This window comes from Colias croceus, chromosome W (assembly GCF_905220415.1).
Source record: "Colias croceus chromosome W, ilColCroc2.1".
Lineage (NCBI taxonomy): Eukaryota > Metazoa > Arthropoda > Insecta > Lepidoptera > Pieridae > Colias > Colias croceus.
In genome coordinates this window covers 1069145-1095846 of record NC_059567.1, presented here as the reverse complement: position 1 = coordinate 1095846, position 26702 = coordinate 1069145, and the positions used below count along the sequence as shown (strand labels likewise).

The 26702-nt window shown below is 36.3% G+C and overlaps 2 protein-coding genes and 1 long non-coding RNA gene across 3 annotated transcripts in view; 1 reads left to right on the top strand and 2 right to left on the bottom strand.

Moving 5' to 3' along the window:
* The window catches only part of LOC123704897, a 490404-nt gene that overhangs the window by 28228 nt on the left and 435474 nt on the right, over window positions 1–26702 (top strand). The window lies entirely within an intron of this gene.
* LOC123704862 lies at window positions 16190–17044 on the bottom strand. The gene has a single exon (XM_045653353.1). It carries the CDS (start codon window positions 17042–17044, stop codon window positions 16190–16192), a length of 855 nt encoding a protein of 284 aa, XP_045509309.1.
* On the bottom strand, window positions 25532–26340 carry LOC123704904. The gene is made up of 3 exons (XR_006753220.1): window positions 26304–26340; window positions 25861–25986; window positions 25532–25568 (listed from the first exon to the last, which is right to left on the bottom strand). It is a non-coding gene; the product is annotated as an uncharacterized LOC123704904 (long non-coding RNA).

Sequence of the window (26702 nt, the reverse complement as noted above, 5' to 3'; positions counted from 1 at the left end):
GGGTTACCGTGCGGATACAATAATGGATATTGAAAAGTTTCATATAGGGGGTGCATTATATCTACTGTGTGAGGCTTTTTGTCGCCAATTTTCCAGATGGCAATGGCGCGCGGAATATAGCGCTCCTGCTCATTTATTTTATTTTATTTTATTTTATTAGTTTCCAAACAGCTTATACAACAATATAACATACAAATTATAAAAGTACAATTTAAAAAGTTCTATGCATAAACCTATTATATGGATACACAAAATATGTTTAGTATGAAAGATGGCACTTCAAAATACTGTTACCATAACAATAAAACATAGAAAAATAGAATCAAAGGAATGCTTACAAGATTCGGCATAAATCCGCATGTTTCAGTTGCTACGCAGAGCAGTAAGTATTAAGCGACGAAAACTGGCTAGACTATTTGAAAATATGTCAATTGTGTTATCTTTATTAACTATTTCGTTATAACTTCGGCATAACCTATATACTGGGTTATTGTACGAAATGCATAAGCGAGTGGCGGGTATATAGAAGGGTTTAGGGTTCCGAGTGACACGAGCGTTACAATACAAAGAGAATTTAGAAAGCATATCGGTGTGAATTAGGTTATTGATAATTTTAAACATATAAATTAAATCAATGAATTTACGTCGCATTTCAAGAGAATCCAAATTGAAATATTTAAGTCGAACGTCATAGGTGGGCAAGGATCTCCTAAGGTGTTCACGATAGCATAGAGAACGTAGGAATCGTTTTTGTACCGATTCGAGCTTGTCGATATGTGTTTTGTAGAATGGAGACCACACTGATGAGCCATATTCAAGGGTGCTACGGACCAGAGATTTATAAAGAATTAGGGCACTATTTTTATTTTTGAAAGATCTGGACATTCGTAATATAAAACCTAAATTTTGATTGGCTTTTTTGACAGTAGATTCGACATGATCGATAAATGATAAGCTTTTATCGAATGTCACCCCTAGATCACGTATGGATTCTTTACGACCTATGATAATATTTGAAATTTGATACGAAAAGTTAATGCTGTTTACTTTATTAGTAAATGTGACAACATGACACTTAGAGGTGTTTAATTTCATTAAATTTCTCTCACACCAGGCATGAAGAGCAATTAAGTCTTCTTGAAGTAACCGACAGTCAGCAATATTTTCGACTTTTCTATATAGTTTAAGATCATCCGCATAAAGTAGACATTTACTACCTATATTAAATCGTAAGGGTGCATCATTTATAAAAACCGCGAACAAAAGAGGGCCAAGATGGGAACCTTGGGGAACACCGGAAGGAACAGAAAAGGGTTCAGATAGGTAGCCGTTGACAGCAACTATTTGAGTGCGATTTTTAATGTACGAGATGATCCAACGCAATAAGTTCCCATGTATACCACAAATCATCAGCTTTTTAATCAGGAGCTCATGGTTGACTTTATCGAAAGCCTTCTGAAAGTCGGTGTAAATGACATCCACTTGTCCTTTGTTGTCCAAAGTTTCTAGGAGATAGTCAGCGTATTCAGTTAAATTAGATGTTGTTGATTTACGTGCGACAAATCCATGTTGTTCAGAAATAAGTAAAGGTTTAACGAAATTGTAAATTTGATTGTATATAACACGTTCAAATATTTTAGCGAAGCAATTTAGTATGCAGATGGGTCTATAGTTACAACAGTTCGATCTATCACCGGATTTGAATATTGGAATTACGTGAGCGATCTTCCAAAAGTCAGGAAAGATACCAGAAGATAGAGATCTATTAAATATTATATACAGTGGTAAGGTGAGTTCGTTATAGCAAGATTTAACAAAATGAGATGGAATACCATCCGGTCCAGGACCCTTGTTCGGATCTAATTGTTTTAGAAGTTTATTAACATCACGCACTTCAATTACAACTTTGTTAAGACAATTAGGCGAATCGTTGTGGACGGGATCCTCAGTAATGGCATTATTTTCATATACAGAATGGAAATATTTAGCAAATGTTTGACAGATATCACTACCCTTAGTGGCAATAATGTTATCATATTTAACTAGTTGGGGAAAACTTGAACATTTATTTTTACTCTTTACGTAATTCCAGAATAATTTAATGTTGCTTATAATGGCAGCAATCTCGTTGCCCAAAGGCATATCACCGAGAATGTTGCCATGTGTGCGTCGTGTGGTGTGTTCAAAAATGAGGTGTGCGTGGTCGGATGGTTCTTGGCTCAGCCGCTTGAAGCACTCTATATAAGGGTTATGACTATGCAAGAAATTTGTGATGGATCGAATGACTGTTAAATCTAAATTTAAATTTGAAGCGATGCTCTCTCGCTCACTGTTATCATAAATATAAAGTCCAGCCGGGTTAGTAGTTTCTGAGTACGCAAGATCGAAAACTCTGTGATAAACCCTCCCTTGAATTTTTAAAAATGATACCCCCGTTGTTGGATGCTGAAATCCGTGTGAAACACCTAACGCACTAAAAGCAAATAAATTATTATAAGCCCTCGGTTTAAGCAAAAAGGAAGGAAAGCTATAAAATGGTTCATTTAAAGGCGGGAAATTCTGAACGTTATAAGCGCCAGCCCCACAACACCACTTGATACGATTCTTTTCCTCAAAGAACAATCTAGCATTACAGTGCCTACACAAAAACGCTTCCCTATCTAATAATGAAATGTTTTTAAAACTATACAATTTGACGACGGTTAAGCCGTCGCCACTCTTTGTACCTATTAAATTGTTGGAATTCCGTAACTCCACGTCTAGATTTCGATTAATCTGATTGTACTTATCTACCGCTTGCCTATTAACCTCTGGATTACTTTGACTATACTTTTGAACGGCTTGCCTATTAACCTCTGGGTTACTTTGACTATATCTTTCAACTGCTCTTTTATTGATTTCGGGATTATTCTGACTATACTTTTTAACTGCCTGCCTATTAACCTCGGGATGAATTTTATTATATTTTGTGACCGCTTTTAAATGAGAATCTGCATCTATAGATCGCCTACCTGGTCGTCCCCTCTTACGTCCTACTTCTACTGAATTTACTGATGAACTATCCGAATCTACGTTTATATTGTTTTGTTTGTGTGCTTTAGATTTATTATATTTAGCCGGTCTACCGCGTTTTTTACCTACAATCCTAACGTCGGGTAATTTTGTTATGCAGACAACGGGTGTCAGTGTTGTTAATTTAGGGTCGCGAATATTTTGAATTAAAACTTTTGGTTTTAGGGAGTTTAATTTAGGGTCATATTTTGGGGGTATACCTTTGTTAACTAAAACTACTGGCTTTAAAATAGATAATTTGGGATCGCGAATATTTTGAATTACAACTTTTGGATTTAGGGAATTTAATTTAGGGTCATATTTTGGGGGTATACCTTTATTAACTGAAACTACTGGCTTTAAAATAGATAATTTAGGGTCGTCTACACTAACTAATTGGTCGTCTACACTAACTAATTGGTCGTCTACACTAACTAATTGGTCATCTACACTAACTAATTGGTCATCTACACTAACTAATTGGTCGTCTACACTAACTAATTCATTAATAATATCTACACTATGGAAATGATTTAAAATAATTTTATGAATTTGATATTGACTACCAAACGACGGATTCCAAAACAAAAATTTTGCAAGAGTATCTATATTGTTGCACTGAAAGAGACGTGCGGCTCCTACCGAATGCGGGTTATGGACGTATTTATTATTCGCGTCTACGTTATGGCTATTAAAGATAAAATATTTATTATTTGACCTCCAAAAAGATATTGTATTATTGGCGCCGGTGAAGAGGTAGCTATGTGTGGAGTCGTTGTGTGTAGTGTGAAATATTTTATTTTTTAGGATTAACTTTAATTGTAAAGTGTAAGTGGCTATGTCGCTGTCACATGTGGGAAACAGCCCGTTGTCGATCCAACTATCGTTGTCTGCCATCGATTTAATATTAGCCAAATAGGTCCCTACACGTATATCAGAAGGCAATTCCTCAGGGTATAAATGAGGATGATTGTGCGCAACCCCAAGTGGTCTTATTTGAATATATAACATATCACCATAGTCTAAAATAGTGTCTATATTTTCCTGAGAAAATACGGCTCTATTTAGAATAGAAGAATATACAGCCGCGCATGTTGCCATCGCGACACATTGTGCGTTGTTACCCATAAACCGGGGATCGGCTTGATGCGTTGACCCTTTAATAATAATTTAACCGATTAAAATAATAATAAAAACAAAATGACATTTTATCAGGTCAGAAGAAACCTATTTATATGAATATAGAAACATATTATATATATTATGTTAAGCAAATTGAAATGTTCCAAACAAAGAATGCATAGTATGATTATAAAATAAAAAATCAGTATGAAATAGGTATGTTAAAGAAGGTATCCCTGGTGAAATTATCATTACCTTTCTTAAACTTCTTAACACAAAAATGTCGATTAGATATCGGTTGAGGTCCAAATTGTCCAAGGAGTCGAAACTACTCTTAAAAATATACGTAACTCGCTACGAAATACGAATAGAAAATGTGGCGTCATTGTAGGTTAACTTACCCCACAATCTATAAAAAAAAAATATTCGCAACGATACTGAGACGTAGCAATATAATATTATATTATACTCGTATAATCAATCATATCTAGAATTATTTAACATGTTAATTTTAATCCTATTAAAACTTAAGTCATAATATAGGTATAATTAACTGTATCAAATCAAAATCAATTCTTAATTATTACCTATCAATTAAAATTCTAGTAGGTATAGGTACTATACGATACAACTTAAAGTCGTTCTTCCGCCTCCAATACTATTCTAAAACATTGTTTATATAAATCTTGCTTCTACAATAATTATTGATCTAAGTGTAAATTAATTTCGCTACAAAATTTAAAGAATGAGAAAAATGAATTGAAATTATTTGATTTTATTTAATTATTATTAAACAATTGAAATTTAACCGAAAATTTCAATAATCCTACTAATATCATAAATGCGAAAGTTTGTGAGGATGTGTGTGCGTTTGTTACTTTTTCACGCAAATACTACTGAACCGATTACAATGAAATTTAGCTCACATATAAAAGAGGTAACTTGGATAAACACAAAGGATAGGTTTTATCCCGGAAATCCCACGGGAACAGGAACTATGCGGGTTTTTCTTTGAAAACGCGGGCGAAGCCGCGGGCGGAAAGCTATTTTATCTATACATAGGTATAAGCATTACATTACAAAATACATAATATAATACGTTCAATTCCATAAAAAGAAAATAGGTAGGTATATATCACTATAACGTAAGTTAGTACAGAACAGTACGTAACATGTCAGAGACAATATTATCATGATTTATAATAATCATTATTTTTACTATGGATATTTACAATTTTGAATATAATATTGAAGGAATTACCTAATATTTAATTTATTTTCACAATATACCTAACACACAAAATGGCGACCGACGCCAACAAACGCGGCTGCGCCCGCTCATCGCGCGACATTGCTGGTCCTCGATTCCCGCGCATTTTTTTTACAACGAATTAGGAAAAAAAATATAGTATCTACTGTTTCTTTGAAAACGCGGGCGAAGCCGCGGGCGGAAAGCTATCTTATCTATACATATAAGCATTACATTACAAAATAAATATAATACGTTCAATTCCATAAAAAGAAAATAGGTAGGTATGTATCACTAATTCACTATAACGCAAGTTAATACAGAACAGTACGTAACATGTCAGAGACAATATTATCATGATTTATAAATCATTATTTTTACTATTTAAGGATATTTACAATTTTGAATATAATATTGAAGGAATTACCTAATATTTAATTTATTTTCACAATTAATATACCGAACACAAAATGGCGACCGACGCCGACAACCGCGGCTGCGCCCGCTCATCGCGCGACATTGCCGGTCCACGATGCCCGCGCATTTTTTTACAACGAATTAGGAAAAAAATATAGTACTGACTTACCTACCTAGTACCTACTATATTTATACTAATTGTTAAAGAAAATTACTTTATTCTGTAATCGATTAGGTACATACGCAACTACATAATGAAAAATGTTTTTTAACACTACTTGACAACGGCAATTACGTATTAGGATCATAAGCATTAGATAGGTACCAATTTCATAAAAAATCTTTGAATAATTATAAGAAATATCTACTTACCTACTTATTTAGAACATTTCAATTTGCACAAAAAAGATAAACCTGATTGATTACCTAATAGAGCCCTATGAAAATATGTACCTATGTTAATAATTAGTTCTAATAAATTGAATAAAGCTTACCGGTAGCGATACACGCCATTGCCGCTGCGTTGCCGCCATTGTTGCAAGAAGATGCTTGGAACATGTCGAGGGCACGAGATCACGTAGAATCTCGAAAAGTTACTGAAAACGATACATGAATATTTAAAAACAAAGCATTAAACAAACATCACTTGTTTTCATTAAAATAATCAATCATCAATTCATTAAATCCATAGAAAAAACAAAAGAATAAATCGTTATGAATAAAAGTGAAGACTTTTGGTACCTAATTACATAAATAATAAACTAATTAATATATTTAATCGTTAGTTAGTAAAATATATAAAGAAAACAAACTCAAATCATTATTCACTCCAAGTACAATATGAGAGCAATAATTATTAATGATAATATGTAAATCGACTTACCCTGCGAACAGGCGAGTTGGAAATGAAAGAGGAATGGCGCGGGCACAGAATATATACTCAGGGGAAAGCGCGGGCTTTTCCGTTTTATTCTTAATTTCTTAATAAAACCACCGGAAGTACAAATCCAGTTGCGACATATTGCAAACATTACGAAAAAGTGGGAATAGACAATTTCACAGTTTAGTAATTTTTTCATAATTAAAAATATACAATATTAATTAATATTTTGTGATTACGTAGGTATATTTTGAATATCTCTTATGTTTAATATATATAACAAAAAAATAATTTCAAAACATCTGTTTAATATTAATATGTAACCGTTAAGCTAATGGTATAAATATAATTCATACCTATTTTTTTTTCATATTTAGAAGTTTTTTTACGAAAATATAATATGTATTATAATTAATGAGTACTAATAATATTTTTTAAATAAATAGGTAGTAACTAATGTTTAATTTAATTTATACAATTATTATTCAAATAATTATAGAAGATTGTGTCTATACCTAGAATAAATATCAAAGTCAATTAATGCTTTTTATAAACATAATCAAGAATTCAATATTTTCATAATTATTAAACACAAATATAATATTTATGAAATTATTCTAAAGTACACAAAAAATGTATCGACTTGATTAAATTGCTTAATAATTAATTTTATTGAAGTTTAATATGATTTGAGAAAAACATATCCAATGCTGCCAACATTATATATTTTTTGGTCATAATAGCAATGTTTTTAATTTTAATGCACTTGGAAAAAAGTTATATGTGCTCGTAATTTTTTATTTCATTAAATCTGTTTTATTTTTATGTCATTATATTTCTTTTAAAGATTTAATGAATTAAAGTCTTTCAATTGTTAATTTAATGCACTTTTTTACTATTGATACTAATGTCAAATTTTAAATGATCATTGTAACGTCAAATGAATATTTATGTCAACAAACAACTTTCCGAAAACAAATAAGAAAACGGCTTCTTGTGTATAATGTAAAATATTATGTGTTATTTATGCATAACAAAAATATGATTTGCCAATTTATCACTCCAAAAGAAGTGGATAAGAAGTTTTCATGTCATTGAATAAAAATCGAACAATGGTTAACAATGAATTAAAACATACATTTTTGTGATGAAAGAAGGCTAAAATGCCAAGTGTAAAACAAGTGAAATCTAATAAGATTAGAGGGTATGAAAATAAAGAAAAACAAAAGTTGAATTTACCAAACATAAAGGAAATGTTTTATGATTTGCAGATGCTCACATTTTACATTTATTGAAGATTCCAGAAAGTTATTTGTATTATTAATATTGAATAACACAGACTGATTGACCCATTGATGGTATTATATTATAGATGAAAAAATAGTAATAAAGTGTATAAATTTCAATTTGAATAACCATGATATCTCTGAAAACTTGATAGCTATTGTTACTGTACATTTTATACTTCTTAGTTCTTACTATAATATAAAGAAAATACCTAATAAGTAAAAGCCGTCTACATTTTAAACAACATTGTTTGCTATAAGAAAAAAGGAACCAAGTATAGTAATGTGGCCGGTACTCTTTATCAATTTTAATTCACCAAACATCATAAATTTAATATAATCTCTATCCAAAAAATATCTTTCAAGAACAATGTAACTCAGGATCCCTACAGAAGTCTTGACAAAAATATGAAATAAAAATTACTGTATCATTAAAATATTAATATAAACATGGTAGCTATCACTACACCAAAACATGTTTATAATTAAATTAAATAAATAGTTATCATGGTTTGGATATTATGTTTTCAGTGTAAATATAATATAATGAAAACATTTTAATGTGTTTCATTTTCTTATTAATCTAGTGTCTCTTAGTAATAATAATAATATTCATAAAGCAGAAACAAATAATTTAAATTGCTTTCATATAACTATGTAATTTTTAAATATATTTTAATGTTAGATAACTATGCATAATATAGCATAATATGTTAAAGTAAACTGCATTGATTTATAAAATTCTCATTGAATGCTTGTTGATTATTTATTTTTATTATTCCAATTTGATTTGAAATCATATAAATATTTGAAGAGGGTGGGTGGGTACATTTTATTCACAATTACATTGGTGAAAGCTAAATGAAATAAAAAATCTGTATAAATAATTATTTAATAGATACATACTTATTACTATACATGTTTAATGAGATAGTATAGGTTCCACACTTATTCTACAGATCTTGAATATTAATGATTTAAAAATTTATAATAAATAATAAAAATGTTATATTCTTAAGAATCTGTACCCAAAGGGTAAAAAGGGGACCCTATTACTGACTGACTGTCTGTTTGTCCATCTGCCACCAGGCTGTATCTCATGAACCATGATACCTACATTTGAAAATTTCAGAGATCATGATGTCGATGTCGCTTCAACAATAAAAATAATAAAAACGGTAGATAAGCAATCTTGCAAGGTCTTATAATGAAGTTTCATATTTATACGGAAACCTTAGTATTGTGAGTCCAACTCGCACTTGAATCATTTTTATTTAAATCTATGTAGTTACCTTCCCACTTACATATTTAATAAAAAAATAAACAGTCCATTTCTACACATTAAATATTTTTGACAAAGAACAATTGTTATGCAAATATACGCTGGTTTTATAGACCCCATAGCAATGGTCAGTATTTATTCGTCCTGTTTTAACTGTGTCAATTACGTTATGTCGAGTCGAACTCTCGACACTGGTATCCGTGAGATCCGTCCGTAGAGAATCTGTATAAAAAAAAATATGGTTGCTTAACCTCGATTTTTTACAATTTGTTTTAATAACATGAATAGAAATTACTCATCTCGGTTCATTACCTATATTATTATTCACAACTATGCGGGTTCTTCAACTACGCTGGCGAAGCCGCTGGCGCGCGGAGAGCTAGTACAGAAATTTATACCAATAAAAATTCAAAAATCACATTCAAGTGTTTTCAAGTTTCATTAAAACTTTTGATGTAAGTAACAATTTAGGTAGGCAGGTCTATATCATCATCATCATCATTGTCAGCCTATTGTACATATATATTGATATAGGTAAGTACCTATGTAAAATTTAGTACTTTACGTAATGCCTAAAAATTAACTAAGAATATACATACCTATTTGGCTAACTTTTTTTAGGAAGTCAGTTTATAACTTCCCAAGGTCGAATTGGTTCAAAATTTGGAATTGTGTCTCTATCGTATTGAATTTGAATAGCCTTTGTAGATATCTAACTACATATTGGCGTCTTTTGCTCCAATATTATTTTAAAATTCATATAATCTATACTAATATTATAAAGAGGAAAGGTTTGTATGTATGTATGTATGGTTTTCACGCATAAACTACTGGACCGGTTTTGATGAAATTTGGCACAGATAATCTTTAGACCCTGAGAAAGAACATAGGCTACCTTTTATTGCGAAATATGTACCACGGGCGAAGCCGGGGCGGACCGCTAGTAAATTATATATATAAATACCTATCTACAAAATATATAACGATGAAACCCGTTTTCCTTGGTCACGGCGTCACGCGTGAACGGCTAGACCGATTTCGATAACCTTTTTTTTATAATATTCTTTGATGTACGAGAATGGTTCTTATGGTGAGAAAACGTAAACATGTACCACGGGCGAAGCCGGGGCGGGCCGCTGGTTTTAGATAAATTCCAGATAGAATAGCGACTGCCTACAAATGCAACAAAAAATCAATCTTTCCTGCACACTATTCAGCCTTCAGCCAGAGAAGATCGTGTGGTAATCCGGCACTTGGTGAGCGTGCTGGTTTTTTTACTTCGTGAGGCTGTCCACCTTCGAGGGCGCGTGGTGCGCGGGCTGCAAGCAGCCCACGGCTTGACCCAGGGTAGAAATCTTCCGTCATTTGAAAATGCATTAGAATTTCCTGTCCATATTTTGTTACTATCTGCTAAAAGCGATTCCACAGTCAGTCCGAAATGCTTATAAATTCCCTATTCAAGTTTTTTTTCTACTCCGGGAGGCCATCTTCCACCGAAGTTGCGTGGTGCGCGGGCAGCAAGCAGCCCGCGGCGCGTCCCAGGGCAGTAATCTTCAGTCATTTGAAAATGTATTACAATTCCCTATCCATTTCTTATTATCTGCTAACAGCGATTCCACAGTCAGTCGAAACTGCTTATAAATTACTTATTCAAATATTTCAAATATTTTATACTCCGGGAGGCTGTCGACCTTCGAGGTTGCGCGGTGCGCGGGCAGCAAGCAGCCCGCGGTACCACCTTTTGCCGTTGCTATTCAATCATCCTTCCTACTATGGAAATTTCCATACAAAATTTTCGAAAAAAAAAATTTCGCTTTTTAGCAAAAAATTTTATGTGCCTGGAAGCGGACCAAGTTTTTAAACATTTTTTACTTAGGCGACCCCGACCTACCTGTCACCGGTTCAGAGAGCCGTTGAATTTCCTGATGTATGGAAAATGGAAACCAGGGGTCGGAGAGAGATTCTGAGTATGCAGTTTTGTAAATATGGCCGATAAGAGCACAAAAGTCAATTTTTAGACCCATCGTAAAGTAACCGGCGCCACCATCTTGCTTTGAAAAATTGGCCATTTTTGAAAAAAAAATGGCGTCCAATTTGAAATTTCTCCATTGCCCTGGTAGCACCCCATCTTCCTGATCATTTTTTAGTTCTACACCCCCCACCTATCTCGCGCCGTTTCCGAGAGCCGTCGAATTTCGCGTTGTATGAAACTCGGAAACCAGCGGTGGAAATTCAATTATGAGTATCCAACCTTAATGTGCGGCTCGATTAAAGCCCCTGTGCCAAGTTTCAGCGCGATCACACCAGCGGTGGCCGTTTTAGAATTTGTATGGCGGCGGCCATTTTTTCCGCCATTTTGAATTTTTTTCGCACTCTGTGGTAATTGCTCGAGGTCTACTCCAAGTTTAGTTCGAGCACCCCAGATGTAGCTGCTACCGTTTGCGCGGGCCGTTGACCGTCTTCGAGAGATGAGGGAAAGTTTAAGATTTGAAATGAAATGAAATGAAATGAAATGAAATGAAATGAAATGAAATGAAATGAAATGAAATGAAATGAAATGAAATGAAATAAGTTTATTATGGACACATAAAAAAAGATACAATTTAGTTAAGAAAAAAGGAACATAAAAGATATAAGTACGTATGCCATAATTAGGCCAACCACTCAGTGTGTTATCACTGATTTTCAGTGGCCGCCTTAGGATGTCTTGTTGACAGTAGATGTATTTCCGTTCAGACCTAAGATCATTAAGTAACTTACTTACTTAATGATCCAAGGTTCAGACTAAGGTATCCAACAATATGCAAGTAAAAATATAATTGAATCGATATATATACTTTATAAATACATAATATAATAAGTAAATGAATAATATATATATATTGTGTAATATTAAATTAAATTTGTGCACATAAAATTCAATATACATAAATAAAAGTCAGCAATATAATATATTCAGATATTGATACATACACATTTATATTTATATGAAATTTGTAAAAGTGAGTGTATTTTGACAAAAAGAAAATTAATCAATAAAGGACAGTTTGATGGGGTTAAAATTTCTGATTGCGCTTTTGAATGTCAAGAAGATAAGACTTCAGTTTGTTTTTAAAAGAGAATACGCTTTGTTGGGAACGAATAGGCGGCGGTAGGTCGTTCCAGCATTTTGAAGCTTGATATCTAAAACTCCCCCTAAATGCGGATGTTCTGTGAAGAGGTATTTCTAATAAAGAAGTTGCGTGACGAGTCTGGTAGGCTGTATTATGATCCGCCAGCCATTTCAGTTTGTCGTACAAATACACAGGCACTCTGTACTTTAAAACATTAAATAGAAGCGTGGCCAGATGCACGTGGGTACGGTACTCCATTTTTAGAGAATTGTTATTCGACAAAAATGGTGTTACATGATCACGGTAGGGTATTTCATAACAAAAACGGGCACAGGCGTTTTGCACCCGTTGCGCAATTTTTTTCGTGGATGTAAGCAACCTAGGCCCAACTACCGTATCAGCATAATTAAATTTGGATAATATAAGTGATTCACATAGCAATTTTCTAACATTAACACTTAATGAATGTCTAATACGATAGAGCAGTTTTAGCCGATAGAAACAATTTTTTGATATGTTTAAGATATGCTTGTTGAATCTCAAACCCTCATCGAATATAACACCGAGATTACGCGCTTCAGTTACTCTTTCGATAGGTTCTCCATTTAGAAATATAGCAGGTTTTTGAGCTACTATTGAATCAACTTGATGAGGTGAACCTATGACCATGTACTTGGTTTTACTGGAATTAAGAGCAAGGCAATTCGACTCTGACCATACTGATATGCGATGCAAGTCTTCATGGAGCCTTTTTAGAGCCATATCCATCTCACTGACCTTGAACGAAAGGTATAATTGAATATCGTCCGCATAGAGATGGTATTTACAATATTTTATGCATTGTGTCACATCGGCCGTATACAGTATGAACAGAAGGGGACCAAGAATGGAGCCCTGCGGTACTCCTCTAGAAACTTCCGCCCATGCAGATGAACATGCCCTTTGTCCACTATCCCCTTTTATTTCAACCATTTGTGAGCGACAAGAAAGATAGCTTTTAAACCACTGCAAGGTATTGTCATCAAAGCCATAGTAAGACAGCTTACTGAGAAGCAATTGTATATTAATACAATCAAAGGCTCTAGAGTAGTCCAAGAGAATCAGCAAAGTTCCTTCTCCTCTATCTTGAGCCTCAAGCATATTGTCTACCACATCCAACAGTGCTGTCGTAGTGCTTTTTTGCTTCCTAAAGCCCGATTGCCTCGTTGGTAATATGTCATTTTCGTCCAAGTACCGCCTAACCTGCGCACACACTACTTTCTCTAGAATCTTTGATAGACACGGTAAAATGCTTATTGGTCTGAGATCTTTAAAACAATTTGGGTTGTTAATTTTGGGTAACGGTTTGATGAGCGCTTTACGCCAAATAGAAGGGAAGGTGCAAGTTGATAAAGATGTATTTATGATACTTGTAATTATTTCAGCAGTATAGGGTAACGTTAATTTAAGCATGTCTAGTGAAATTCCGTCGCACCCAATGGCATTAGAATGCAAAGACCGACAGTACTTAAGTACCTCGTCTTTAGAGACAGTCGCAAAAGAAAACTGTGAAATGTATTTTTTGTTATTTACAAATAAATCTAATTGCTCTTTAGAGACACCAGATTTACCTGGAATATCCAAAAAGTGACGATTTATATCATCTGGATGTCTAAGATGATCTGGCAACGAAATTATATTTTTTACATTTATGTTAACATTTTTCTTTATATTATTCCACAACATACGAGGATTATTCAAGTTTGAATTTACGAAAGTTTCAAAATAACATATTTTTTCACGTTCAATGGCTTGCGCAACTGCCTTTTTTAACTCTAAGTAGTAAGATTTATGACTGTCTTGTTTAGACAATTTAGCTCTAGTATAAGCACTATCCCTGCGTCTCATTAACAACTTGATATTATATGTAATCCAAGGGTAGTTGTGATTTTTTACATAAAAAGACTTTAAAGGAGCAAGCCAGTCAAAAGTTGATAGAATAGTTGAATTAAATTTAAATACGAAGTTATCAATGTCTTGGTGATCAATTACAATATCCCAGTTAATGTTCGTCATAGCGGTATCAAATAAATCCATGTCTATATCTTTAATTGACCTATGTTCTATTTTTAAAGGAATGGGCTTATCCTTAATGATATGAAGTTCGCACGTAACCAAGGCGTGGTGACTAAGATCATTAATATAGTTGACTGCAATCCGTCTAACACTTGTATCAGTACACACAAGGTCAAGGATGGTTTCACTATGATTAGTGAAATGGGTGGGTTCGTTTACGATCTGCGATAAACTCGTCATCGTTAAAAATTCGGTTAATTTGCGATATCCCATAGTGCTTGTATCTGTAAAATTAATATTAAAGTCACCCATTACAATCATATTGTCAGCCCACGAAAAACTTACAACCGACTCATAAACCGCATTAACGAATGTGTCGATATTTAGCCATGGCGGGCGGTATGCCGTTCCTATAACGAGTTTTTTACATCTTATGTTTAACGTTATCCACATTTGTTCAACATTAGAACAACAAGGATGTTTTAACACTTTAAAATTCAAGCTATTCCTAACATAAAACCCGACACCGCCGCCGCGAGCTCGCACATGGGGCGGTCGAGGCTTATGAACAAGGCGATAACCAGAGATTGTAGGCGCACGACCCTCCTCCCCCTCCTTTAACCACGTTTCGTTAATACCCAGTACGTCCACGTTATGGTGTTCCATTGCAACAATAAGTTCTTCGTGACCAGTACCAAGAGAACATATTATGTTTATTAAACCAATTATGAGATTTGACTTAACCATAATTAAATACATTAAATATATAATTTAAATGAAGTACATATATGTAATATATTGGCCAAAAAATAAAATAGATAAAATGAAACATATAAAAGCTGGAAACACGAATAATACACACCACCATCAACAAGGCAAATCCATACGAAGGTACAACAATAAGGATACTTGCAAACATCTTTGAATGTATAAAACAAATTATAAACACACTATAAACTGTTTCAGGAAGCACAAATGCAAAATAAACACTATAAAGCCTAAGTTTTATTTCTAATTCTGTGAATGTAATGCTTAAATAATAATTAAAATTAACTATAAAATAAATTATCTTTGAATGTATAAAACAAATTATAAACACACTATAAACTGTTTCAGGAAGCACAAATGCAAAATAAACACTATAAAGCCTAAGTTTTATTTCTAATTCTGTGAATGTAATGCTTAAATAATAATTAAAATTAACTATAAAATAAATTATCACACCCAAGACAACATCTTTACATATATTATGAACAAAATTGCTGTTTAAGTATAACAATATAAAACAATGCATCTTATCCAACCACGACAAAAACATGTTATGCGTCGAAATAATAAATAAAATTGTTACACTATACAAAACAAGCTCATTCCCAATAAAAGGAGGTGTAAGTTGGTGATAAAAATATGCTTTATGTTTGTATAGAATACAAAAACAATACAAAAGATTTTTTAGTAATATAACAGATAATATTATACTATCCAATATGTTCTTATAAGGCACACATTTAACGGCATTACATTTTAGGCGACAAACCATAGTGACATTCATACATATAAGTAGAACCACATAATTATTGCAATAAAATTTAAGTGTATAAAGGCCAAGTATATCACTCATAACACAGTTCACAATTATTGCAATATTATAACAAAAGTCAAGAATGAGTACATAATATAAATATGAAATAAACATTTTCGTATAGGTTGGGGATAATTGCGAGTTCAAAAAGATTATGAATAAAAAACCTTATTTATGTCGTCTTCCGACTTAATATTAACTACTTTAGATTTATTATCCCGTCTAGCATACACATGACCCGCGCGAGTCCAAACGAAACGCCAGTTCTTAGACCGCCCTAACTTCTCACGCGCTGCAAAGAACAGTTTTCGGTTACTGTACGTGAGATGTTCGTTCACATAAAAGCGTCGAGGCTCGCCCTGCACCCCCGTGCCGGCGGTGTCCGCGCCGCGCCGCACGCGCGCTGCGCGCAGCAGCTCGTCGCGCAGGTGACGCCGCGTGAGGCGCACGACGATAGGGCGCGATTGCGGCGCTTCGCCCGCCCCGCTTCCCTCGCCCTCTCCTCGTCTGCGCACGCCGCGCCTGTGTACGTTCGCAATATCGCGCTCGTCTATAGCTAGACCTAGTTTTTGAGCCAAAGTTATAGTGATATGAAGTAGATTTTCGCCACTATTTTCCGAAATACCCGTGATTTCTACATCATTTAACAGCATTTCTTGCTCGGATTCATTCAGCTGTTTTTTTAAAAGCTCGATCGAGTCAAGACTCTGTTGCAACTGCTCATTGTCTTTATCGGCCGCCGCGCCAGACCCGGCCTCCAAATGCGAGACACGCTCCTCTATGCTATCCAATCGACTAGCGAAGTTGGTAACTAAGGTGGTTAATTTAGTCATATCCAGTCTAAAATTTGATATTTCAGTACGAAGCAGCTTAATCTCGTCTATTAGAGAAGGGGAATTTTTTTGTTGGGGAGATACGACATCCAAGAAAACATCAGCATCATGACACTGAGCGGGAGTTATTTCAACTGCTTTTGAAGTGTTTTTCGCTTTGCAAGTCTTACACATCCATTTGGTATTGGCACGGGCGTCTGGACTAAGATTACTGCATTGTCTGTGATAAGATGTATTACACTTAATACATTTAACGCCATCTGCCGAAGCAATGAACTTTCCGCAGGTATTGCACTTGTTTGTCATTATCAGTTTTAACACAATGCTACAAGTTAAGTTCGCTAGATGGCAGTAATATAAATTGGTCAATAGAATGAAGTCTCCAATTAATGAATCAGCTGTGAGGGTATCGTAAAATCAGCTGATCGTCCGTTGTGCACTAAAATTTACTTACTATAGTTTATAAACACAATTGTTCGCCAAGATAACACTACACGTTGTAAACTGTATATCAAATAAGTGTTTTATGTACTTTATGAGTGTAATCAGGTAAGTTTACTATTTTTACTATTAAAATATTAGCAGAGCAAAACTGTCACACACCACTGTCAAAAAGACACTCAATTTTTTTCTTATTTTTTTTTTAATTTCGTATTTTTCTGGATATCCTGGGAGCTGGGCGAGTACGAATGCATCATTGGTGTATTTCTCCGTTGCGCCACCTCGTCTAAATTTACGTTTTTATGTTTGCGCCAAAAATGGAAAAATTCCAAAATCGAGCGTCCCACTACGGCTCCCTGGTAGCGTCCCAGGGTGGTGATCATTTTTAGTTCCGACACCCCCCACCCAACTCGCACCGTTTCCGCGGGCCGTTGGATTTTACGTTGTATGGAAGTTGGAAACTGGGGCCCGGAGCCACTCGAACGGGGCACCGATCGATTCGCCGGCTCGAACAGAGCACGTGTGCCAAATTTGAGACGTAAGGATTCATAAACGGCGATTTTGGCAAAGTACGGCGGCCATCTTGTTTTCGCGAAAATCACCATTTTTCCATCATCCCTGGTAATCGCCACCAGTTCCGAGCATTTTTTGTTCAGACACCCCCCCTCCAGGTGGCACCGTTTCTGCGCACCACCAGGGGTCCACTCGGTATTCGAAGGTGATCGAGATCGCTATATTTTTCCTCTGGTCACTCGGCGCACCTCTACACGATCACGTCGAAATCCCCCCCACTTTCCACGTAGTTTCCGAGAAAAGCGATGTCAGTGAGTGAGTGAGTGGTAGTGTAGCTTTATATATTATAATAATAATAACTAGCTGGTGCGTTGTGCGCGGGCTGCAAGCAGCCCGCGAGCCCCTTTTGCCCCTGAGTTGAAGCAATAGGGCAGTCATTTGAAAATGCATTCGAATTTCCTGTCCATTTGTTACATCTGCTAACAGCGATTCTACAGTCAGTCGGTAATGCTTATAAATTCCCCATTCAAGTATTCTCCACTCCGGGAGGCTGTCCACCTTCGAGGGTGCGTGGTGCGCGAGCTGCAAGCAGCCCGCGAAGCATCCCAGGGCAGAAATCTTCAGTCATTTGAAAATGCGTTAAAATTCCCCGTCAATTTGCTTTTATCTGCTAACAGCGATTCCACAGTCAATCGGAAGTGCTTATAAATTCCCCATTCAAATATTTTCTATACCGGGGGGCTATCCACCATCGAGGGTGCGTGGTGCGCGAGCTGCAAGCAGCTCGCGGCTCATCCCAGGGCCTAACACGCTCGTCGCTTCGCTCCTCGCTACCTATTTGAATATTTAGGCCGGCCGCTGCCGCAACTCGCTCGCTTCGCTCGCTTGGCTCGTGCGGTAGGTAGTTCATAAGTTAACCTAACACGCTCGTCGCTTCGCTCCTCGCTACCTATTTGAATATTTAGGCCGGCCGTTGACGCGACTCGCTCGCTTCGCTCGCTTGGCTCGTGCGGTAAGTAGTTCAAAAGTTAACCTAACACGCTCGTCGCTTCGCTCCTCGCTACCTATTTGAATATTTACGCTGGCCGCTGCCGTGACTCGCTCGCTTCGCTCGCTTGGCTCGTGCGGTAGTTCAAAAGTTAATAAATATTTTCTACTCCGGGAGGCTGTCAACCGGGAGGCAGCAAGCAGCCCACGGTGCCGTCTTTTGCCGATGCTATTCAATTACCCTTCGTACTATGGAAATTTCAATACAAAATTTTCGAAAAAAAAAAATTTCGCTTTTTAGAAAAAAATTTTATGTGCCTGGAAGCGGACCAAGTTTTTAAACATTTTTTACTTCGACGACCCAGACCTAAGTGCCACCGGTTCAGAGAGCCGTTGAATTTCGTGATGTATGGAAAATGGAAACCGGGGGTTGGAGAGATATTCTGAGTATGCAGTTTTGTAAATCTGGCCGATTAGAGCACAGAAGTCAATTTTCAAACCGATCGTGACGGAACCGGCGCCACCATCTTGCTTTGAAAAATTGGCCATTTTTGAAAAAAAAATGGCGTCCAATTTGAAATTTCTCGATTGCCCTGGGAGCGCCCCATCTTCCTGATCAATTTTTAGTTCTACACCCCCCAGCTATCTAGTGCCGTTTCGGAGAGCCGTCGAATTTCGCGTTGTATGAAACTCGGAAACCAGCGGTGGAAACTCGATTATGAGTATGCCATCTCAATGTGCGGCTTGATTTAAGCCCCTGTGCCAAGTTTCAGCGCAATCGGACCAGCGATGGCCGTTTTAGAATTTGTATGGCGGCGGCCATTTTTTCCGCCATTTTGAATTTTTTTCACTATCTGTGGTAATTGCTCGAGGTCTACTCCAAGTTTAGTTCGAGCACCCCAGATGTAGCTGCTACCGTTTGCGCGGGCCGTTGACCGTCTTCGAGAGATGAGGGAAAGTTTAAGATTTCGGATTTTTCTGGATATCCTGGGAGCTGGGCGAGTACGAATGCGTCATTGGTGTATTTCTCCATTGCACCACCTCGTCTAAATTTACGTTTTTATGTTTGCGCCAAAAATGGAAAAATTCCAAAATCGAGCGTCCCACTATGGCTCCCTGGTAGCGTCCCAGGGTGGTGATCATTTTTAGTTCCGGGACCCCCAACCCAACTCGCTCCGTTTCCGCAGGCCGTTGGAGTTTACGTTGTATGGAAGTTGAAAACGGGGGCCCGGAGCCACTCGAACGGGGCACCGATCGATTCGCCGGCTCGAACAGAGCACGTGTGCCAAATTTGAGACGTAAGGATTCATAAACGGCGATTTTGGCAAAGTACGGCGGCCATCTTGTTTTCGCGAAAATCCCCATTTTTCCACCACCCCTGGTAATCGCCACCTGTTCTGAGCATTTTTTGTTCAGACACCCCCCCTCCAGGTATCACCGTTTTTGCGCACCTCCAGGGGTCCACTCTCTTGTCCAGGGTGTTGGAGATGTCAATATTTTTCCGGTGGTCACTCGGCGCACCTCTACACGATCACGTCGAAATCCCCCCAACTTTCCGCGTAGTTTCCGAGAAACCCGATGTCAGTCAGTCAGTGGTAGTGTAGCTTTATATATTATAACTAGCTGGTGCGTTGTGCGCGGGCTGCAAGCAGCCCGCGAGCCCCTTTTGCCCCTGGGTTGAAGCAATAGGGCAGTCATTAGAAAATGTGTTAGAATTCCCAGTCCATTTGTAATTTTCTGCTAACAGCGATTCCACAGTCAGTCGGTAATGCTTATAAATTCCCCATTCAAGTATTTTCCACTCCGGGAGGCTGTCCACCTTCGAGGGAGCGTAGTGCGCGGGCTGCAAGCAGCCCGCGAAGCATCCCAGGACAGAAATCTTCAGTCATTTGAAAATGCATTAAAATTCCCCGTCAATTTGCTATTATCTGCAAACAGCGATTCCACAGTCAATCGGAAGTGCTTATAAATTTCAAATTCAAATATTTTCTATTCCGGGGGGCGGTTCACCTTCGAGGGTGCATGGTGCGCGAGCTGCAAGCAGCTCGCGGCTCATCCCAGGGCAGAATTCTTCAGTCATTTGAAAATGCATTCAAATTTCCTATCCATTTGTTACATCTCCTAACAGCGATTCTACAGTCAGTCGGTAATGCTTATAAATTCCCCATTCAAAATTTTCTATTCCGGGGGGCTGTCCACCTTCGAGGGTGCGTGGTGCGCGAGCTGCAAGCAGCTCGCGGCTCATCCCAGGGCAGAAATTTTCAGTCATTTGAAAATGCATTCGAATTTCCTTTCCATTAGTAACATCTGCTAACAGCGATTCTACAGTCAGTCGAAACTGCTTATAAATTACTTATTCAAATATTGTTAAATTTTTGAAACGTCTTATCGATAGCGGGCAGTGACTTTTCATAATAAACTGTTCAAGAGTTAACCTCACGCTCGTCGCTTCGCTCCTCGCTACCTATTAGAATATTTAGGCCGGCCGCTGCCAAGACTCGCTCGCTTCGCTCGCTTGGCTCGTGCGATAGGTAGTTCAAAAGTTAACCTAACACGCTCGTCGCTTCGCTCCTCGCTACCTATTTGAATATTTAGGCCGGCCGCTGCCGTGACTCGCTCGCTTCGCTCGCATGGCTCGTGTGGTAGTTCAAAAGTTAACCTTACACGCTCGTCGCTTCGCTCCTCGCTACTTAAATTGCTTATAAATTACTTATTCAAATATTGGTAAAATTTTTGAAACGTCTTATCGATAGCGGGCAGTGACTTTTCATAATAAACTGTTCAAGAGTTAACCTAACACGCTCGTCGCTTCGCTCCTCGCTACCTATTTGAATATTTAGGCCGGCCGCTGCCGCAACTCGCTCGCTTCGCTCGCTTGGCTCGTGCGGTAGGTAGTTCATAAGTTAACCTAACACGCTCGTCACTTCGCTCCTCGCTACCTATTTGAATATTTAGGCCGGCCGTTAACGCGACTCGCTCGCTTCGCTCGCTTGGCTCGTGCGGTAAGTAGTTCAAAAGTTAACCTAACACGCTCGTCGCTTCGCTCCTCGCTACCTATTTGAATGTTTACGCTGGCCGCTGCCGTGACTCGCTCGCTTCGCTCGCTTGGCTCGTGCGGTAGTTCAAAAGTTAATAAATATTTTCTACTCCGGGAGGCTGTCGACCTTCGAGGTTGCGCGGTGCGCGAGCAGCAAGCAGCCCGCGGCGCCGTCTTTTGCCGTTGCTATTCAATTACCCTTCCTACTATGAAAATTTCCATACAAAATTTTCGAAAAAAAAAATTTCGCTTTTTACCAAATATTTTTACATGCCTGGAAGTGGACCAGGTTTTGAAGCATTTTTTACTTCGGCGACCCCGCCCTACCTGCCACCGGTTCAGAGAGCCGTTGAATTTCGTGATGTATGGAAAATGGAAACCGAGGGTCGGAGAGAAATTCTGAGTATGCAGTTTTGTAAATATGGCCGATTAGAGCACAGAAGTCAATTTTCAGACCGATCGTAAAGTAACCGGCGCCACCAACTTGCTTTGAAAAATTGGCCATTTTTGAAAAAAAAATTGCGTCCAATTTGAAATTTCTCGATTGCCCTGGGAGCGCCCCATCTTCCTGATCAATTTTTAGTTCTACACCCCCCGGCTATCTAGTGCCGTTTTGGAGAGCCGTCGAATTTCGCGTTGTATGAAACTCGGAAACCAGCGATGGAAACTCGATTATGAGTATGCCATCTCAATGTGCGGCTTGACTAAAGCCCCTGTGCCAAGTTTCAGCGCGATCGGACCAGAGATGACCATTTTAGAATTTGTATGGCGGTGGCCATTTTTTCCGCCATTTTGAATTTTTTTCACTATCTGTGGTAATTGCTCGAGGTCTACTACAAGTTTAGTTTGAGCACCCCAGATGTAGCTGCTACCGTTTGCGCGGGCCGTTGACCGTCTTCGAGAGATGAGGGAAAGTTTAAGATTTCGGATTTTTCTGGATATACTGGGAGCTGGGCGAGTACGAATGCGTCATTGGTGTATTTCTCCATTGCACCACCTCGGCTAAATTTACGTTTTTATGTTTGCGCCAAAAATGGAAAAATTCCAAAATCGAGCGTCCCACTACGGCTCCCTGGTAGCGTCCCAGGGTGGTGATCATTTTTAGTTCCGGGACCCCCCACCCAACTCGCACCGTTTCCGCGGGCCGTTGGATTTTCCAATGTATGAAAGTCGGAAACCAGGGCCCGGAGCCACTCGAACGGGGCACCGATCGATTTGCCGGCTCGAACAGAGCACGTGTGCCAAATTTGAGACGTAAGGATTCATAAACGGCGATTTTAGCAAAGTACGGCGGCCATCTTGTTTTCGCGAAAATCCCCATTTTTCCACCACCCCTGGTAATCGCCACCAGTTCCGAGCATTTTTTGTTCAGACACCCCCCCTCCAAGTGGCACCGTTTCTGCGCACCTCCAGGGGTCCACTCGGTATTCGAAGATGATCCAGATCGCTATATTTTTCCTCTGGTCACTCGGCGCACCTCTACACGATCACATCGAAATCCCCCCCACTTTCCACGTAGTTTCCGAGAAAACCGATGTCAGTGAGTGAGTGGTAGTGTAGCTTTATATATTATAATAATAATAATAATAACTAGCTGGTGCGTTGTGCGCGGGCTGCAAGCAGCCCGCGAGCTTCCGTGTGCTCTAAGAGTTTTAACAAACGATATTGTTTTTTTTTATTTATAATTTTTCTAGCTATCATCAGCTCTTGGACTATAGCAATATACCTATATAATATATAATTTCTAATTCTAATAAATCATTAATTTTTATTTTGTCAGAAAAAAAAGTCCAAGACAACACTTACTCAATTAAACAAACAAGTACTTAATCGCAATTAATCGTTCCATAAAAAATATATATAATATGACAAAACACTCTAAGAAAAATTCATTGATGTAAAAAAAATACACCGAAATTGTATGTTTTTTCTATTATAATCATTACCCATGTCACATGTTTCAACAACAGAATGTAATTGGCGATGTAATTTGTGTTTTTTTGTTGTACCAACTAAAACGAAAATAGCAAACTGACACATTTTTTAACAAACATACCTACCTATATTACCTGTATATTTATGTTACATCAATCTATAATATTGTTATTAAGATCTATATTGAAGAATAAATAATTGAAAAAATAATGTTTGAAAATCTTACACCATGTACTTAGGTACTTCATAATTTGATCGATATTCATAAATCATTTTATACCTACCTATTTTTCTTATTTAAAAGTATAAAAAAGCGAAATATAAGAAAAAATGAAGAAGTCAATGCTTAGTTTTCGATAAATTAAATTACCTACTTGTCTTTAAAATATATAATATAGGTACAGTATATGTAATACAAAAATTAAATATACTAATTTCTCTTTCAGTTTTGAACGACTTCGATATAGAAAGAGATTTTTTAACAGAAGCAATAATGAAAATAGAAGATTGAATTAATGATCTCGAAAGCTATTTGTTAAAGGTACAATACAAAATAAGATACCTAAATAATGTGTTTTAATTTCATTGAATATATTCATATACCTACTTGAATAATGTTTAGGTACCTACCTCTTGTCTTGTTTATAAACTAACAAAAACTGAATTATAAACAAGTCCCCCTGTTAATTATGTACCTAGGTATGTAGTTAAAATCTTTAGTTTAATTTTCATTTATTCATTCATCAGTGCTGTTTTTTTTTTTATAATTCTCTTTCAAATAATATCTATATTTTTAATTTTATATGAGTGCCTTTTTTAATTTATGTACCTACCTACTAAATTAGGTGTTAGGAAGTTATACCTACGTTTATTATAAAAAAATAGTTTATTTTCAGTTCCATCTGTCGGTTTGCAATGTAAATATCATTGCATACGTCGATACAATGTAGATAGCGACAATATAATATAATGCTACATCGCTATCATTTCAGCTATAGGGTGAACAAAAACTACTCTTATGTACATAGTAGAATTTTGTAATTTGTTAAGTTCTTCATACGCTGTTTATTGAATCGAACATGTGAACAATGATTTTAGTAGGTTCATTTCTATGGCATAGGTACTTAGATCATTAAGTTAATAGCGTAAGAAAAAGCTAATTTTAAGTAGGTAAGTACTAAACATTATCTTGTGTAGTAGATGGTAGGCAATTTATCTAATCAAATATATTAATTATATTAAAATAAAGTTTCATAAAATCAATATGTATTAAAATAATTATTTTTGAATTGCGAATAAAACAACAATAATTGAAACTAAAATTATTTTATTAACATGACTATATTATTCAACTAATGGTAACAGTACATAAGTAATAGGTACATTTTTTCATTTTTAAAGAAAATCTATAGGTATAAATTTATACAAAATCAAAATAACAAAAAACGAATAACATACAACTTAAATAAAATCTATACATAAAAAAACGTAGGAATATACACTGAACATTTTTTTAACACTTGAGGCGTCTTCTACAAAATAATAATCGAAAAAAAATATGCTACCCCGAGCTAGACGCAAATAGTACTGCATTGATTAACTTCCAAATTTTGAATAAATATTATGAACAGGTCGGATCAACATAATATAGGCTATAACATCGTTCTAAGACCAATAGGAGTGTAGCAATGCGGGTAGCTGCGGGGCACGCTGGTGGTCTGCTGTTTCGTGCTTTCACGTGTTTCTTCTTAGTAACGCTGACCTTTGACCGCCTTGCGCGTCTGGCTGAAATTGTTTAAAATATTTATATATTTTTGTTTATAAAACTCATTGTTTATGTAGGACCAATATAGTTAGAAATAAAATGTATAAATTAATTAATAAAGAATTATGATTCTAATAGTAACAAATATTTGTATGTTTTATAATATATTTGTATTTGTGACAAAATACAAGACATTTAATTATACAAATTTAACAAAGCGAAATAAATAAGGTCACATTGAAGAAACTATTTACTTTATGTAGTTTAATTGTTTCATACACATAAATTGGGCCAAAAATATAATTAATATACTTAACTGGTGATTCCATTTTTTACGAATATATACTATCAAAGCTTGTTTTATATATGAAAATATATTGAATTCATTTCCTCCTCCTGATGAAACTTCCTTATGTTATCGAGCAATTTGTAGTATTTCTGAAAAAAAAAAACACATTTAATTAAAACCTTCAATTTGAAACTAAATCGTTAAGATTTGATAATTGGGACCACATTGCAGGCAGCTTTCAAATAAATAAAAAAGGAAACTGAAAATCAGTTATCCCACTGAAAAGCCAATTGAGAACTACCTCCTGTTTCGAAATCGATTAAAATGTAAATTTAATCATGATGTATTATATTTATGCAATTTAAATTTTTCACAAACAGGAATTAGGCCAATAAATATATTATGTACTACAAAATAATTCAACATTGTTATTTTTTCTCATCAAAATTAAAGACTTTTTCTATACCTAATATGTAAAAATATTTTGCCCTCAAGTCCTTTTATCTATACAAATATTATAAAGAGGAAAGGTTTGATTTTTTGTTTGTTTGTTTGTATGAATTGAATAGGCTCCGAAACTACTTGGCAGATTTGAAAAATTCTTTCACCATTCGAAAGCTACATTATCCACGAGTAACATAGGCTAGGTTTTATCCCTGAAATCCCACGGGAACGGGAACTATGCGGGTTTTTCTTTGAAAACGCGGGCGAAGCCGCGGGCGGATAGCTAGTTGGTAAAATAAGCGTCTTTCTTCCTATGGATGAAACTGGTCTTCTATATTTTCCTATTTCTCCTGGTAATCAATGGCGTTTCTGAAAACAAAACAAAAATATATTTGATTATTCTCATTTTTTATCACTGGCA

Coding starts and splice junctions, on each gene's coding strand:
- LOC123704862 (XM_045653353.1), bottom strand. CDS start 17,044: ATGTGTAAGACTTGCAAAGCGAAAAACACTTCAAAAGCAGTTGAAATA.